Raw genomic sequence first — 17537 nt, forward strand, 5'->3', positions numbered from 1 at the left:
CCACCTTGTCTGCATATTCTGCAAGTTCATACCTGCTTAACTAAAGAAAAGTATTAAATTTACTCTTTACAAAACAAATGACTTTAGGACGCAGACTTTCATTACAGAAGACACTTGAGGAAGTAAGCAAATTAACACAACATGTTTTAAGAAAACAGAATCAAAAGATAAATAACTAGGTATATTTACATTAGTGAAGTGTTTCTTTGTATTGCCTTGAATACAAATTATATATACATATAAATATCTAAAGTACAAACATGTACCTATGCATGTATGTTTTTCTTAATGCCACCCAAGTCAAACTTAGCAAGCTAAAATTTGCCAGCTATTATGTCTTATTAGGCCAGTAGCTAAATATGTAGCTGTGCTTCTATGAAACACTCAAGACTTGTTACTAAGGTAGAATAGCATTTGTAATATAGCTGACTAAAGAAAGTCTCATATTTATAATCACATGATTAACTCTGTTTTTTCAGACATATTTTAATTTCCTAACACATATTACCATAACAATTTTCCTTATATTTGATTAATTACAGAATTATAATTTAATATATGGATAATAGACAGAAATTAAAGAGTACATCAAAAATACACAGGATAGCAAAATCACATGTCAAACAGAACCACAAGGAACCCATTCCTTAGCAAATATTCCAGCAAAAAAAATATATAAGCATTTAAATTTCTGTTTAAGTTCATAATTCAAGAAAAAATATTTTGATTTTGAACCAGAAAGGGAACAGTTGGCTGAATAATTCTCATTAAAAAAGATATTCTTCATGGAGCTTAAATGGATTTTCTGAATGAAACAAGGTAACAAAAAGCTAGTTGTCATTGTCTGAATTTGAAAGAAACCCAGTTTTGTTTATTAATAAATATTACTGTACATGACATGGAATTTGGAACTGTAGTCACAAAAATCAATTATTACAGAATTACCTTGTCTGGAAAAGACCCTCAAGATCACCAAGTCGAACCACTAACATAACAAGTCCTTAACTAAGCCATATCCCTAAGCACTATGTCTATAGGACATTTGAATACCTCCAAGGATGGTGACTCCACTACTGCCCTGGGCAGCCTCTTCCAAAGCCTGATAACTCTTCCTAAGATCCAATTTAAACCTCCCCTGGCACAACTAGAGCATATTACCTCTTGTCTTATCGTTTGTAACTTCAGTTAACAAACTGATCTTCACCTCTTTACTACCTCCTTTAAAGTAGTTGCAGAGAGCAATAAGGTCTCCCCTCAGCCTTCTTTTCTCTAGGCTAAGCAAGCCCAGCTCTGAGCTGCTCCCTAAGACATATGCTCCAAACCCTTCATCAGCTTTGCTGCCCTTGTTTGGACACGCTCCAGTAGCTCAATCTCCTTCCTGAAGTGAAGGATCAGAAACTGAACATATTACTCAAGGTGCAGCCTCACCAGTGCAGAGTACAGAGGTAAGATCATCTTAGTTCTGCTGGCCACACTATTCCTTATGCTTGCCACATTATTCGTGATGCTGGCCAGGATGCCATTGGCCCTCTTGGCCACCTGGGTACACTGCTGGCTCATGTTCAGCCAGCTGCCAATCAACAACCCCAGGTCCCTCTCAGGCCACTCCTCTCCCAGCCTACTCCTCTCCCAGCCTATACTGCTGCTGGGGGTAGTTGTGGCCAAAGTGCAGTATGTGACATTTGACCTTATAGAAACTCATGCAACTGGCCTTGGCCTGTTGGTCAAGCCTGTCTAGACCCCTCTGTAGAGCCTCCCTACCATCAGGAAGATCAACACCTCCACCCAGGTTAGTACCTGCAAATTTACTGAGGGTGCACTTTATCCCCTTGTATTCTAAATTCTTCATCAGTGCTGAATTCACCCTGTGATAAAATGTGCATCCAACAAAGTAGACTGGATGACTTAATAATAATGAACCCAGTTGTGAAGACTGGAACAGGAGTGGAGAGCTGCTATGAGGCCAGTGCCCTTAGTACCCTATATGCTCCCAGCCTACATGTTCACCTTCTGGGACATCTCCAGAAGACCTCGACAGCATACAAGGTGGCATGCTGAGAGATGGTACCTTGCAACCCTGCCTTACAGTGCCATGCAGGACTTCAACTGCAGGCACTCTACGTGGCCTAAACCTGAATTCACTCAAGTATGTGATACTGCACTGTGCTATCCATTGCACAATGCTGTGTTTCAGACCTCTGTCCTCTTCAGCAACTTGATACAATAAGGAACTATCACAAAGACCACCATCCCACAGGCAGCACCACTTATACCCAAAGTGATATACAGTGAAAGTGATATGCAGGTATTCCTGTCATAAACATGCCTCTCTGGAGTTCCTGGTATCTCATCATTACCCCACAGAAGGAAAAAGAAGAAGTAGATATCCAGAAAACTCATTCCTGACCATATCTCTAAGGATGAACAGCACCTTAAAATCCACAACCATACTGGTCTCATGAGAGCCATAAATAGCACATTAGTACACCAGGGACTTCTGCTAGCCAGATTTTTATCTCTAAACCCATCAGATTCAGCAGAAGGTCCCTTCCTCTCTCCAGAGACTTTTACTGAAATAATCAGCAGAAACACAGCATGTTACTCTCTTGCAGTGGTTGTTTTTCTGTCAGTGTCCATGACACTAGCAGGTCTGTAACACAAACAGCAGTGAGTAACTACTACATAGCAGATAGCTGCCTAAGTCATGGGAGAAAGAACAAAAGGGTAATGACAAGTATAAGCACTTCATATGGTGCAGTGTGTTCTGAACTCTCAAAAAAAGCAAGCACTGTGATACAGTCATTCAGCTAGTAAGAAAGGCCTAACTTGTAGGATGGATGCTACTCTGGAAGGTGACCTCTGCTTAAAGATCTCCCATGGGCACAGCACAACACAGCTATGAAGATTTCTTCTCTAGAACAAACAACCATAAGACTCTTTGTAACATGGGGGTACAACAGGTTGGTGCTCAATAGGACAAAAAGATACCTTCCCCTTAAATATGCTTTCCTTTACACATGGCATGAACTGTGAACAAAATGCTTGTCATATTAATTTACATGGCTCAACAATCCACTGCAATAATATGTCATGATATATCAATATGAAGATCTGTTTTTTGGAGCCTTTTGAAGGGCACAGAACATATAAGGCACAACTCTCAAACTGTAGACTTGGAGTGCTAATAGTGCCTATTTAAAATACAAAAAAAGTAATTAATTATGTAAGATAGAACTGTTATGGGGTGTCCTAATTAGCTATGGAGGACTCATTATACTGTTTGCAGAAGGAATAAAAAACGATGCATGGCTTCCCCTTCCTAAACTCATGCAATGCAGCAAAAAGAAAATCTAAATTTCAAGGTACTTAAGTGCAGCTTGTCATACAGACCAGGCATAATAAAGACTACTGTGGTTACTGGAGCAGATACATTGCTTGCTGCCATAGTAACAGAACATTAGCTAAGTAAAGAATAAGTAAGGGATTAGTCTGATTTACCATCACAAAGGTCTTAATTTTTACTTTAAGCTACATAAGCTTTTTATCATAATTAACAGCTGGGAAAGCAACTACATTGGTTTTAAATTGAGTTGATCTAGATAGATAGTTCAACAAAGAATTTATAAATCAATGGAATACCTCAATATCATATAATTGCTGTATCAATTTGGGTAACAAGTTGCTGTATGTAAAAGAGTGAAAAGCCCTAAAGAGTTAGTATTTAATTTTCAGCCTACCACCTAGATTACAGAGGTGAAACACATGCAGAATTGAATGGCAATATAAAACCATTTAAAATTAATCTCTGTTTAACTTTAATATACACAGCTTTTTATAAGATTGTCTATTCTAGGAGAAGTAAATAAAGGTAAATAACGTATAGCGTAAGTATTCTGATGAGTAAGCTAAAATAACTTGCCTAAGCACATTTTATTCATAATAAAACTTTTCTTAAGGACATTTAAAACTATAGCACACAAGATTCTTTATTTGACTCAGGAATATGCAAACTGACAGCCACAAGGACATACACATACCCTTAATAATTGATTCAGCTGCATACAGATCCCGCTTGTAGGTCACCTAAAGGACAGACAAGCCTCATTAGATTTAACACAGCAGAAAGGAATGTAAAACCAATAAAACAATGCCCTGAAGGAAACTCTTTACATTTAAAATACCATAAAGAAATTGACAATGTAATTTGTTAATTCTGGTAAAATATCACTGGCAAGTCATGAGAACAGAAATTGCAGAAGTTACCGGAAACTAGAGATAAATACCTATATCTGCTTCAAATTCATTTGAAACTAAAACTTTTAAACCCTTTGAAGAATCACGAAAACATGATATTGTATCCATTTTCACACATCCATTCTATAATTTTATTGTGAAATAGATTCATTTTTATAGGGCTTGTGACCACAGAAATGGTAGCCAGGGAGAAGACTTATTATTTCTTTAACTAATATAGGTATAATTTTTCAGCTGTGCAAGACTGCTACTCTTAATTAGAACCCAATCAATTAGTGGGAATCAGTAGCTTTGTAGCTTTCAGAGGATTAAAAACAATGAAGAATACCAAACTGTATGCACTTGTTTCTCTACAGTCTGAATAACTTTTCTTTTTAAAATTGACTGAGTAGGAATCAAAAAGCTTTATAGTGCTGCAAAGTAAATCTTTAGCAGAAACAAGCTATTGTAGGCATGTGCATTTTAGCCTCTAAGTAAATGATTATTTGACTTTAACATAAGGATTCTTGTAACCACTTTTCTTTCCATCTCATAAATTAAGCTGTGTATCATAAACAGATGAATAATACAACCTTCCTCATTACTCATAATTTCACCAAGGAATTGTATTTAAAATTAAAAACTAATTTGCTTTCCTACATCCTGTCCTGCAGGAGAAGCAGCCAGAGAATAAGTCTAGCCTGAGAAAACTTAGGTGTTTGATTTGGAGGAATCAATATCTTGAATTTAAATTTAAGAACACAGAATTTTTGAGTAATTTTGTTGCAAGGTATTTTTCTAATTGCCTGTTTCTAGAGGGCTTTTATACTGAACTTTCAGTATAACTGTATGAGTTTACGATCTAAAATCCCCCCAAGTGACAGGATTATCTAAGCTCTGTTCAAGTGGTTTCACATATTCTAGGGTTCAGACTCTTTGAGATGCAAAAGTATTTCACAGTGTGATATTAATGAGAAGTTACTTCATAAAGTAGGCCAGTCCTCAAGAAAACAGCACAGAAAAAATAAGGAATATTTGCTGGCAGACATCAGCAGACACTTTTAAGGGTGGTTTCCTACAGACATGAAACCAAGGGATTCTCTACATCTCTTGCTGTATTGAATAAATGCTAAACCAAACTAAAGGCTCTCTAAAGGTATGGATACCCTTAATGTCTGTGTTAAGAGGTATTCTTGCAATTTAGAGGAGACATTCAAAAGGCTGGCAACCACAACAAAGACACTCTTTGGTTCAATTCTAACCATTGTTCTAGTATGAATTTGTTTTTAACAACTTTTAACACTAGCCAACACACCAGTTTACTGTTCTGAGGAGCTCTGCTGCACTCTCTCTAGTTTCACCAAAATGGATTTGCAACCTAGTCTCAACCCCAGCCAGAAGCAATTCAGACCTAGCCAGATCAACTGGGAAGAATGATTTAACTGCTTATACCAGAAAGGGAGACAGCATTCTTGATCCCACAGCCCAGGTGAGGTGTACAAATTATGGTGAAAAAAGCATGACACATGATACACAAGAGTTCTCTCACTTTGCAGGAGAGAGATTTCTCTCATCCTCTTCTGGATTTTTGTTATATCACAGTAATAAGCTAAACATCTAGAGATACCAAATTTCCACTTCATCTTGTTTTCCATTCTCTTCTCTGAACATTCTCTATTTATCAACATTTGCACAGAGCTGTATTTCCCTCTGTTACACTAAGCTGTCATACAGAAAGGTCATTAAAAAGTACCTTCTGGAGAAGGTGGGCATGAGTCAGCAGTGTACAGCAGTGCAAAAAAGGAAGTCAGAGTAAGGAAGCAGCTTCATTACAGGGAATATAGGTACTACTCCCCTGTATTTTGCACTTTTGAAAACACACCAGAGCAGTTCTTATTTTTGCAGTCCACAACAGGAGGAAGCCTAGCAGAGGGCAGCTAAGATGGTGTGAGGAGAGTTGGCTTGTTCAGCTCAAAGAGAAGATGAAGGGTAATAATTAATGGCCACAGAGTAAACTGGACTTTTCTTGAAGATCTTCATGTTGGCCTTTTATTCTTTCCCAGTGCAAGAGGCAGAAAGGAAAATGCTGACCAAATATTAGGCAAGGTGTTGGACCAGATATCATCTAGATATTTCCTTTGGTCTTGAATATTCTGGAATTCTAGCTCAAAAGACTACATTTCATTTGGTGGGCAACAGTAGTACTTACAGAGACTAAATAACAAAATAAGCATTCCCCAGATGAAACTAACATTATGGGTATATTTTGTAGCCTTTCATGTAAGTACCATGCTCTGCAATGAGAACAATGAAACTATCCAAAACGTGATGTAATGCAAATATGCATGACATAATCTGCTCCTTAAGAGTGAATAGGAAAACAGGCTTTCTGAAACAGTATCTTGTCTATGTCCCCAGAAACATATTGAGAAAAGTTGCTGCATACAACCAACACCTAAGTAAATTTTGCTGCTAAACTGCACAGGAAATTTGCACTGCAGATTCAGGAAATTACCTTTCTGTGTAAGATTTACTGTCATGTTATTGGACATCGTGTCTCATGGGAGGAAATTCACTGTCAAGAAGGGAAAAAAAAAAAAAAAAAAAGGAAACACATCCAAAACAATGAAACAGGACACTGTAAAGCAGTAGGGATGTATCCTTTTGCACCTCTACACACACCTGCTTTGTCAGTAACCTACAAATAACAGACAAAGTGAATGATGTTTAAAAAATTTTAAAAGATGAGATAAATACTGTCTTCATGGGTTATCTCGGGTAACATCGCCCAAATCTGTCTACAATGAGCCCTAAAAAAAGCTCACAGTAATCCAAAAATTATTCTGAAATTTGGAAGAGAAAAACCTATTACTATTGAAGTCGCATCTGATTTTTTTTTATGGTAATATGCACATTTTGTTAATTAAAAAATATAAATAAAAAATAAGATATTACTGTCTTTACCTTCCAGAGGTCAGCTGTTCCTTCAACAAGTTTGGCATTGGTTTTACAGTATTTCAGAGCCAGATGCAAACATTCCGTTCCATAATCCAAGTCATAGTCTGTACACTGTAGTAATTGAAAAAGAATATTTATTCTTAAACAGTCTTAAAGAAATCATACTTCTAAGCACTAACAGATCTTATTTCACTGATTAAACCTTACATCTCAGTAGTCCTATTCAGACAACAGCCCTCTATTAGGTATGGAGGTTCAAGATGGATCAGAAATGAAACCTTTCCAAGCTTACACTAAATCCTAGGTATCCAGCAGTGTTCTGGAAGTAAATTAAAACTTCATTACCACAAATAAATTCCATGAGGTGCAGCAAGTATTTTGCTACAACTTTGTGTCCTGAACTAAATAAATAAGATTTACATGTATTAAAAATCTTTTTATGGAGTTGAGGCCTCACTAAAAGACATCACCAACCTTCTACCACCAAAGTTTAGAGTATTGAAACAAGTTAATAAATTGTATAAGTTTGACTTCTCAAATGCCTTGTCTATTTTGCCTTTTGCACAGTCAAAGTGGCAGGAACCAAGAACCTGTGTGTTTCTTAACATGTTTCTCTTTATGTTTTTCTCCAGATACCTGCACACGAAATAGCAAAATTTCTGCCGTTCCATGAGCTTTCCAGATTAAACAATAAATAAATCAACAAACAAATGAAAAAAGTTTGTCCACTTTTCAGTCATCTAGAAGAGGTATTATTCTGTCAAAACATGCTTCCCAAGCAGTTCAGTTTCCTATAATCAGTCACTGATTATAAGAATCCTACGAATGGAAAACTGCAGATTCTCTCAAGCTAAAACATAGGTGGGTACAAGAGCAGGAACTAGGAGCTTATTGGGCAGAACTCTTTCAAGCTGAATTTTGGTTTGATTTCGATCACAAAGTTCTAGTCTGTTTTCACAATGCTAAGTTACCATGAGAATTACATGTAACAAGGAAGGATAACTTAGATAACTGAGTCTTTCATAAAAATGGATGTATTTGGTAAGGCAACAGGCTGGCTAGCCCAGTACTCAGTCCCTAGTAGAGGCTGACATAGGAAAGTCAAGGGTAAGTACATAAGAACAATCATGTTTCTTCTTACTTTCCCAGAATAGCCCCTTGGCTTTACATAAAGCTCCTACCCTGACATAGGAAATGCCTAAATTAAGTCTGAGGGACACACTGGACCAAAATCAACTGCCTTAAAAGTACTCCGTGATTTACACATATCTGAATTTACCCAATTACTTTTTGATTAGCATTTTTAACACCTGCATCAGGGAGCATCTGATTCATCACTCTTTTCATTACATGCTCTGTTGTTCTGACAGAAGAGTGCAAAACCACTTTCTCAGCCATTCAAATTGCTCTGCCACATCTCACACCATCTTTGCACAAGTGAAGAGATCAATACGTATTCAGTCATTTCAAGGGGAAGCTACCTCAAAACTTGGATCAACCTTTTCACCTTCCTTAACTTTTACCTACACTTACCTACTAATTTTATCATAACATCCTTCTTAACCCTTATCTCCACTAGCCTCCCCCCCCCCCAAAAAAAAAAATAATTGGCATCTCCAAAATTATTTATGAACAAAATGAACAGCACAGGTCCCAGAAGAACTCTTCACAAAACTCTATGGGTGACTTACTGTTCTGAACACTGGTCATGTATTTTATCTTCTTCCTTCTAGCAAATAATCTACTCCAGTAAATCTGTTCAGTGAAACATCTTACTACATAAGCAGGCTGTTATCAACTTGAAGAACTTCTTCACTGTCTTCAAGAAGACAGAGTAACTTAAAAAGACAGACTCCTTTCAGAATACTAAAGAAAATAGAAGTTTCAAAGAATCTCTGTAGTCTTTTTAAATTAGGCAGAAATTATTTATATTTTTTACACAATCAAGATTCAACAGAGGTAGATAGAAAATATAAAGGAATAGGGAACTCTGGCTCTAAAATATGTAAAATGGAGTGATACTTCATGTAAAAAGGTCCAGAGATAACTTTCCAATCAAACCAGAAAGAGCCTAGCAACTTTGAATTCCAAATATTGATTACCAAAATGCTTCCTTTTTTGTTTTTCTTTTGCTTTGTTTTTAGGGAAAATTTTCTGGTGTAAAGCAAACTATTTTCTACTAATGTGTATAACATACAGATTGACAAAAAATAAGATACATTTTTCTTTTGCCTGAGAATGGAAGACAAAATTTCAGAAAAATTTATCTGTGAAAGAATTTAAGTTACATTTTTTAATAAATGGATAATGAATGATACTGAGACAAGACTAAGCAAATCCAACTTTTTAGCAAGGTATTAATTACAGATAATTAGTAGGGAGTGGAGAAGTTGCATAAACAGGGTAAAGATTCTTGAGGGTATTGTTGGCTTCAAGGGATGAAATACGACACAAAGCAAAGTGATAATTAAAAGCATATTTCACTAACACTTGTACATCATGACATTTACCACTCTAATTATCTGTAATTGTTTAAGCCTAAACATATTGTCACAGTGTACTCTTCTGCAAGTCTAATACACTGGTGTCAGAAGAGAACAATGAAATGCAAAGATCAGCTCAAGGCCAGCTTAGTTTATGTATCACCCACATGCTAAACAGCTCCAGAAGTGAATTTTTAAATCCATATTTACGGTGCAGAATTTGAAAGCCTCTAAATTGCTCCAAGAAATACCATTAACAAATCAAGTGTTTACAAGGAGTGCCTATAACAAGTTGTAGAATATCTATGAGGAAAATTGTCATTCACTCAGACAGGCAGAAGGCTTACAATGGAAAGATTTCCACTTATTTCATTGAACATTTACATTACATTACAGCCCATTTACATTACAGCAATCTGTTTAAAACTCTTACCATTTCTAAAGTATCTTTTTGACTAAAAGGTCTGCTAACAAAGTTTGATGGAGTACAGCTAACTGAACTTGACACGCACACATAGCTTTGTCAAACAATAGACATAGTTTAAGTTTCAGACCACAGAGTCAAAATGGTGAAAACAGCTGGAAATATTGGCACAAAACGTACCCCCAAAAGAAAGAAAAAGAGACTAATTTAGATCTTTAAATGACACAAAAGGAAGTATGTTCTTTAAAAACGCTTTTAAACTCTTGAATATTCAAAGGTATTCTAGTAGGCAGTTTGGGGGACTGACTTTCCTATGGGTGAGGGGTTTTTTGGTTTTCCAAGAGCAGAAGTTTGAATAAAGTGCTGTGGGTAGAGTGAGATCCAGATTTTAGTGTTACAGCACTTCTTCCCCTGCATCTAAATTAGTTTGAACATAATTTGATAAATAATATTACTTCCTAAAATGCAAGCTATACTTTTGTTGCTTAGCCATAAACATGGAACAAAGGATTAGAGAAAAGAGCAGCCACACAGCCCACATTCTGTGCTTACTAATAGTCCATAGGCTTACTTGTTTCCAATATTATACTTTTAACAAGTAGAATTATAAAGAAACAGTATTTAACATTAACAACTCATTTTACTGTGAACTGTTTTACTGTTCTACTGTAAACTGTTTTACTGTATCTTTGTAGTGATAAAAGATTTTGAATGCATATATCAAAATTGGTTACATAAAGCAGAACAAACTTGGCTATGTCATCTGTAGTACTTTTTCCATTTTAAGCAGCAAGCATCTCCATTTTACTCTCCCATGTAAATACATTCCATAACTAATATCAAAATGGTTGCAATTAAAATTAATTACTAATTAACGATAGCAGAGCTTTGATTTTTCTAGATCCTTGCAAATCAAGTTTCTAATGCTGAAGTGCCAGAGTGTATCACGAACATTCTTCATCAGGAAGATTTTATTAAGCTAAAAAAGAAACAAGCTCTTGCTGAACTACATCTGGCCTATTTTTATCATATTTTAGAGATTTTTTTTTTTTTTGCCATATTCATTACCATGGAAACAAAAAAATTATTAATCCAATAGTGGATTTGCAGCAAGCCTACAGCAATACACAACAGCTAAATAACAGCACAAAACGGAGGGATGAAACTTGACTGAGGAATCAAAGAGATTAATTTGAGTTCAGTTAAACTTATTTCTGACACAATTTCTACCAGGGTCAACTATGAAACCTGCTGTGAAATGCATCTAGATGCAATACTGCTTTACAGTGAATAGAGATATAGCAATTTACTCTGCAGCAGAATTAAGCAAGCCTATTTTTCTACAGATCTGTATCTATACCCCAATACCTTCCACTGCAGTAACTAACTGCAATTGCCCTCTCTGTACCTCCCAAAACTTCCCTGCACTCTACTGACAGATCCCCTGAACAATTCCTCTCTACTCACTGAAATATTTTGGTATTCAAGGTGCTTCTAAGTCAACTAAATTAAAGAACTTTGCCCATTAAAGATCTTACACATAGGATGGTTTGCATGTGCTAAAAGGTATATGACCAAGAAAAACAGACGAGAAGAGCTGAATGTACATTTCATTAACAAAGCTGAAGGCCTAAAAGCATGAAGGCTCTGAGGATCCAGCCTCCTGTCAGTGAAGGCATTCTTTTGGGTTTCCCCTCTTCCTTGCACTTGATGATTTTTCAGAACCTATAAAGAGAACTAACATCATTGAAGCCTCTAAGCCTGTCAATTTCTGACTCAGCCATGAGAAAAGAAGGCTTAGTTCCAGTACTTAAAGGGCAGTTACAAAGAAGATGGAGACTCGGTATTTACAAGGAGTCACATGGACAAGACAAGGGGCAATGGGAACAAGTTGCTCCTGGGGAGGTTACATTTGAAGAAAAAAGGAAAATTTTTCTCTATGAGGACAGTCAGACATTATTGGAATGGTCTCCCAGGGAAAGTGGTAGATTCCCCCACTTTGGAAAGTTTTAAGTCTCAGCTTGAGACTTGGCAGCTGGGATGAGTAACACTGATAGCAAAGCCCCCATTTACACATACAATCCTAAAGCAATAACAAATGACCAAAAACCAGGCCTCAGTCTTTCTCTCATTGTGCCACATCAGTAGATACACTGGTATATCTGCAACAAACTCCATGTACACTACCATAATGAGAACAGAAATTAGGTGAGACTAAACAATGATACTGGTATGATGATGAAATACCTGATGCAACTAGGACCTAATTATTAATCAGGCTGACTTCATAAAACAGGTCCTGAATAACCATGAGACAGTACTGATTTTTCTGATACCAAAAAAGTATAGAAGTCATTTTGAGCATGCTGGTGAACATGGAGTTTCGACCTCATACACTATTTTGGCTTTTTTAAAAGCCATTGTCTTGTAAATTAGAAAGAAACTTGGGAAAGATAAGACAAAGACACACACACACACAAAAGAAAAATTGTCCAAATGTAGAAAACTACACATTATTTAGGTCATTCTGAACAAATGTTAAGGAAGTGATTGTTCACATCCTCCCAGCACAAATTTTTAAATATATCCAGTTCCAAAATTAAGCAACCAACAGAGAATTAATTCAGGCTTAGAAGCAGGAGAGAGCCAAATTCAAGCCAAGTAAAAAAAAATACATTTTTTTAAAAAATATATTATTCACTCTTTGAACAACTTATTCAAGAGAATCACCCATTAAAGTTACAGAATAACATAATTGGTCCCTTCCCCAGCCTTTCAATACACTAACCTGTCAGTAGGTAACTGTAAAAGCTCTAGTAGCACTAATTTGTTTTCTTTGCTCTCTCAAATCAAGTAGCTAATGACAATTTAGATGGGTGGTCTCCCATATACTGGATACAGTGCTCACTTGCTCACTACTCAGCCTATTCTGAGTCTGTGCCAAACGGGTGATTCTTACGGTTACAGTACACTTATCAGGGTAAATCCAGTAACACAACAATACTCTCATAATCCAGTCTAATTTCCAACTTGAATAATTGAACTGTCTCTCTCTAAAATACACCCTCCAAATTGTATCTGAAGACAAAATGCCTTTGCACTGCTGCAGAGATGCCAGATTTCACCCAGGGTGTGGCAACTTTGCACCATTACATCAAAGTGTTCCAAGAGCTAATATGTGAATTTGTGAAGTGCTTTGAGATCATACAGTATGAGAAGTGCCATAAAATGGAAGTAATTATCCCATTAGCAAAAAAACTTTTTTTTCTTATGCAAGGCATTAGAATTTCTCCAAACATTCTTGTGGCAGAAATTAATTAGGGCAAGGTGGGGATTCATACAATATCCTGGCTCTGCCATTGCGTCAGAAAACTAATGAAGTACAGTGATATCTAAACTACAATAATTTTCTCAACAGACCACCAATCTAGCTTAAGGTTTTGAAGAAATTAATGCATTATTGATGAAACTAATTTAGTATATTTATCCTAAAAAAAAAAAAAAAAAAAAAAAATAAAATAAAATCTGTAGAATTGGGTAGGTTTTAATGCTAGAGAAGGGGAAAAGAAAATATTTTTCTCTCTAAATCCCAGGACAAAGCTGCTAGGGCAAAAAAAAAAGCTAGATTAAGTGTAACATCACTTCGGAAAACATCTCAAAATTATAACCAGACAACTGTATAAATAAAGATACCCATTCAGGTGAGGTCACAACCCTGTATTTAAGCAACACTCTGCACGCTTCAGTCTGAATATGAACAGAGAAAAGCAAACGTAAACTTCTGCAAAAAGCCATTACTAAAAATTAGTTCTACTGGAGTTTTGCATCTAACCAAAACTACCAAGACTTAGATCAAGTAGAACTCTAGTTCTCCTGAAGTTCCAAAGAAATCACTTTTTAAATGGGACTAAAATCAAAGATAAAATCCAAGCCAAAATCGACCACAACAATGAAAGGGTGCTTTTAATAAAGTAAAATCTTCTCATGTAAGGAGAAGCAAGACACTAGGTTTTCTTTCAACATTTAAAAGCTACACAGATTTACTTGTCAAACAATCACATCTACAATCCTAATGACTCATGGACAAATCAGCAGAAAGGCTTTCTTTGTTAGGTTATTTTATATGCTTAGACTACACATTGAAAAGCTCACAGATACTTCCCATCTTGATACTATTATACAGCTAATTAAAATCTGTATTTCTATACCATCAAAGGAACTGGAGAAGGAATTGCAGCAAACAACAAAATGAAACAATCCATGCTACTTTCCTATTCAGCCACGTAGGTTGGCTTGTACCAACCAAGTAGGTAGATAGAATAAAACATTAATTACTTCTTACATGTCATATGCAGACAGAAGTATGCTGCCTTTAGGATTCCATACAAAGAAGAGCACTGGCTTGTAGAAGTGTCCTCATATAAACCTTACATGGTCAATTCGGGTATCTTTAATCTGAGGAAGGAAGTTAAGTAGTGGTTTTGGGGTATGGGTTTTTTGGGATTCCAGCATTAAACTTAAATGCCTACATTCTGCCTCACATTTTTACCCTTCAGTTCTTTTTCTGAATCTGACCCTTGCTCCCAAAGTTTTGAAGGTTTTAGTCAACAATTTGTCTGCTACTGTTCATGTAATCGCTGGTTGCTCCTGGCAGTGTTCATGTGACAGACACGGATTTCTTTAACAAAGAATGAACCCACAGGAAAATCCCCAAATCAGTCTAGACATTTTGCCTTGAAGGACATGCCTGACCCATGCCAAAATACTACTGAACAGCTACAGCTGACTCGACTTCCTTGCTACAGAGGATACTAAAATGCTTCACACATGTTTGAAGAAGAATCCCAGTAAAGTTGTCCCCTTTCAAAAAGAACTTTAGAAGTTTACAAAATACACATGGAATACACTCCCTATTATTTACATACAGAAAACACAATACTTTGAGCAAATTCATCTACAATGGGCCTAACAATAGCCAATTTCCTTTCTTACTCTAACAAAATCCTCTTTGAACATTCTCAGGAACTTCTTAGAAGAGAACAATTTAGGGATTTCCTTTTCTTCTACTGAGGACCAGATTGCACAGTTTGCAGAATATCTCTTCCCCCCATGACAACACCCATCTGGGGACAACTTGGCTGGGGTTTTTTATTTGGTGGTTTGGGGTTTTTTTTGCCATTTTGCTTTGGTTTTGTTTCGGGTTTTTTGGGTTTTTTGTGGTTTGGTTTTTTTTTGGGGGGGATGGGGGAGGGAAGGGCTGGTGGAAGAAAATCTGCCTCCCAGAATTTAACATCAAAGTATTTGCATCATTCTCCCTGACACACTATTGTTTTGTATCTCATAATTCCTATGCTTATATATAGCAGCTCTCTCCTATGCAAGCAGATGCTGTAACTTCCCAAAAGTAAATGTAATAGCTTATTATCCAAAAAGTGGGTAACGTTGGCTACAAACAGATGTTAATTCAATGTAGTCCCAAAAAGTAATAAACTCTACACAGATTAGATAGAATCTCTAAGGTCAGTCCATTCTGTGTGCACTTCTATAAGGCTTTACAGACATGCACCAGTGAAACATCTAGAAATATGTTGAAGCTCCTCCTCTCCCAGTGAGTATTTCAGCCTCTTTTTCCTATGGCTTTTTTATTTTTTATTTTAGCTTAAATGTTTGATTGGAAACATATAAATTTCTATAATCTACAATAGGTCTGCTACCAACAGATGATTAAACTAACTGCATGTACAAATACGCAAACACCCAAAAAACAGTGTAGGTTTTTGAGGTAAATTTTTCCAGGTCCAGCAAATCTATACCTGTAGGATGTCATATAAAAGAATAACAGAAAAAATAAATTGTGTATCAAAATTGGTTTTTAAAATTAAGATTGTTATGAAGCTATTGCTCTATCTTTAAATAGTGACTCACCTTTGCCATGGCATCTGAATGGGAATGAATCCTGCAGAATAACCTTCTAACATGTCCCACCCCTTCTTCAGCTTTGTGCAGCTCTTCCCTCTTACTTCCCTTCTTGGCTTCAATAGCTTGGTCATGTTGGTGAACAACTCTATTGTAGTCCCAGCATTCAGGCTGACAGCTCTCTAACCATAGTACCACCTTCCCTAGGGTTTTTTTTTGTTTGTTTTTTTTTTTGTTTGTTTGGTTGGTTGGTTGGTTTGATTTTTTTGTTTTTTTAACTTCTGACACAGAAACTAGTCAGAATTTTCTACAGACCACACTGCTTCAGCCTCCATTTCCATTTGTTTCTCTGCCAGATCAGGAAAGGCAAAGCTTTCCAATTGTTCTTGCTACCTTCCTTACTTTGGCAGATACATTTCAAACACATGATGCTTTGTTAAGTTTGGGTATTTCAGCCTTCATATATTGTCATTGTGTTACTTTGTGCACTGTGACATGACACAACAAGATGCTTTATGCTAAAGACAAAAGACTGCAGAGATCTTTGTGTATTTCACAATGTCAGAATCAGGTACTAAAGAAATCAGTCTCAGCCTAGTCTGATTAAAGGAAAGAAGCAGTCTACCTGACTTCCTGATCATCTAATTCCTTAAAAAGATACTGCTCCAGGGGAATACTTGACTTCTAGTAAGTGAAGTCTTCAACCCCCTGCTCCTCACAGGCTTAGAGGATCATACTTTACATTTGCTCCTATTTAATGTTAAAAGCTGAACAGAAATATGAAACCACCTTAAGCAAAAATGAACAAGTCTGGTCTAAGAAATTTAACCTTATTTGCTATCTTTGGAAAGGGTGGATTTTCAATTAACACTTAAACTTTCCTGATTTCCCTTAGGGTTAATAAGGATAGAAAATATGAGTTTCTAAAGATTAAGAATTCAATTCTAATGAAACCAATAATAATTAAAAAATTTTTAAAAACCCACCAAACTGACTGGTTTTGTCTCAGGGTTTCAGGTCAATTACAACTGAATTCTGCAATTTGTCAACTTTTTGACAAAAAAAGGTTTCGGATTATTACAGATTTGCATTTTTTATTTTTAAAAGTTTAACTTGTCCATTACTATCAGGGCTTGTGGTATGGTTCATTACACTGAAAAAACAAACACACAAAAAACTCAGAAATCAGGACATACCAGAACTAAGAGCACTGATGCAGCAACAGGTTTACAGCCTTAACACATTTATATGGCCTTTTACCCAACATCTCAAGGAAGACCCCTGGCTAAGGTAAAGCACCCTGCCTGTGAGATACCACACACATTATAAATACAGCTCCCCTTGCAGTTGTTTGCATTTGTCAGTTGTTCACCTTGTGCCAAGCAGACAACAGACAAATAAAAGCTACAACATCTTTTATAAATTTAAAAATTTGAAGGGCATAAAAGCAGAGCTGTACTTCATAAGAATATTAGGTGAGAAAGCATACATATGATGAGCAACACAGGAACACTCATAAGCAT

General features: G+C 36.3%; 1 protein-coding gene across 3 annotated transcripts in view; it reads right to left on the reverse strand.

Moving 5' to 3' along the window:
• Nucleotides 1-17537, reverse strand: part of CRPPA (CDP-L-ribitol pyrophosphorylase A) — a 110424-nt gene that overhangs the window by 64211 nt on the left and 28676 nt on the right. For all 3 annotated transcript variants that reach the window (XM_071735367.1, XM_071735366.1, XM_071735364.1), the window contains 2 exons: nucleotides 7198-7302; nucleotides 4038-4083 (listed from right to left, as the gene is read on the reverse strand). In XM_071735367.1, the coding sequence (XP_071591468.1) occupies nucleotides 4038-4083; nucleotides 7198-7302 (151 nt within the window). The remainder of the gene's footprint in view (nucleotides 1-4037; nucleotides 4084-7197; nucleotides 7303-17537) is intronic.

Source organism: Heliangelus exortis, chromosome 2 (assembly GCF_036169615.1).
Source record: "Heliangelus exortis chromosome 2, bHelExo1.hap1, whole genome shotgun sequence".
NCBI lineage: Eukaryota > Metazoa > Chordata > Aves > Apodiformes > Trochilidae > Heliangelus > Heliangelus exortis.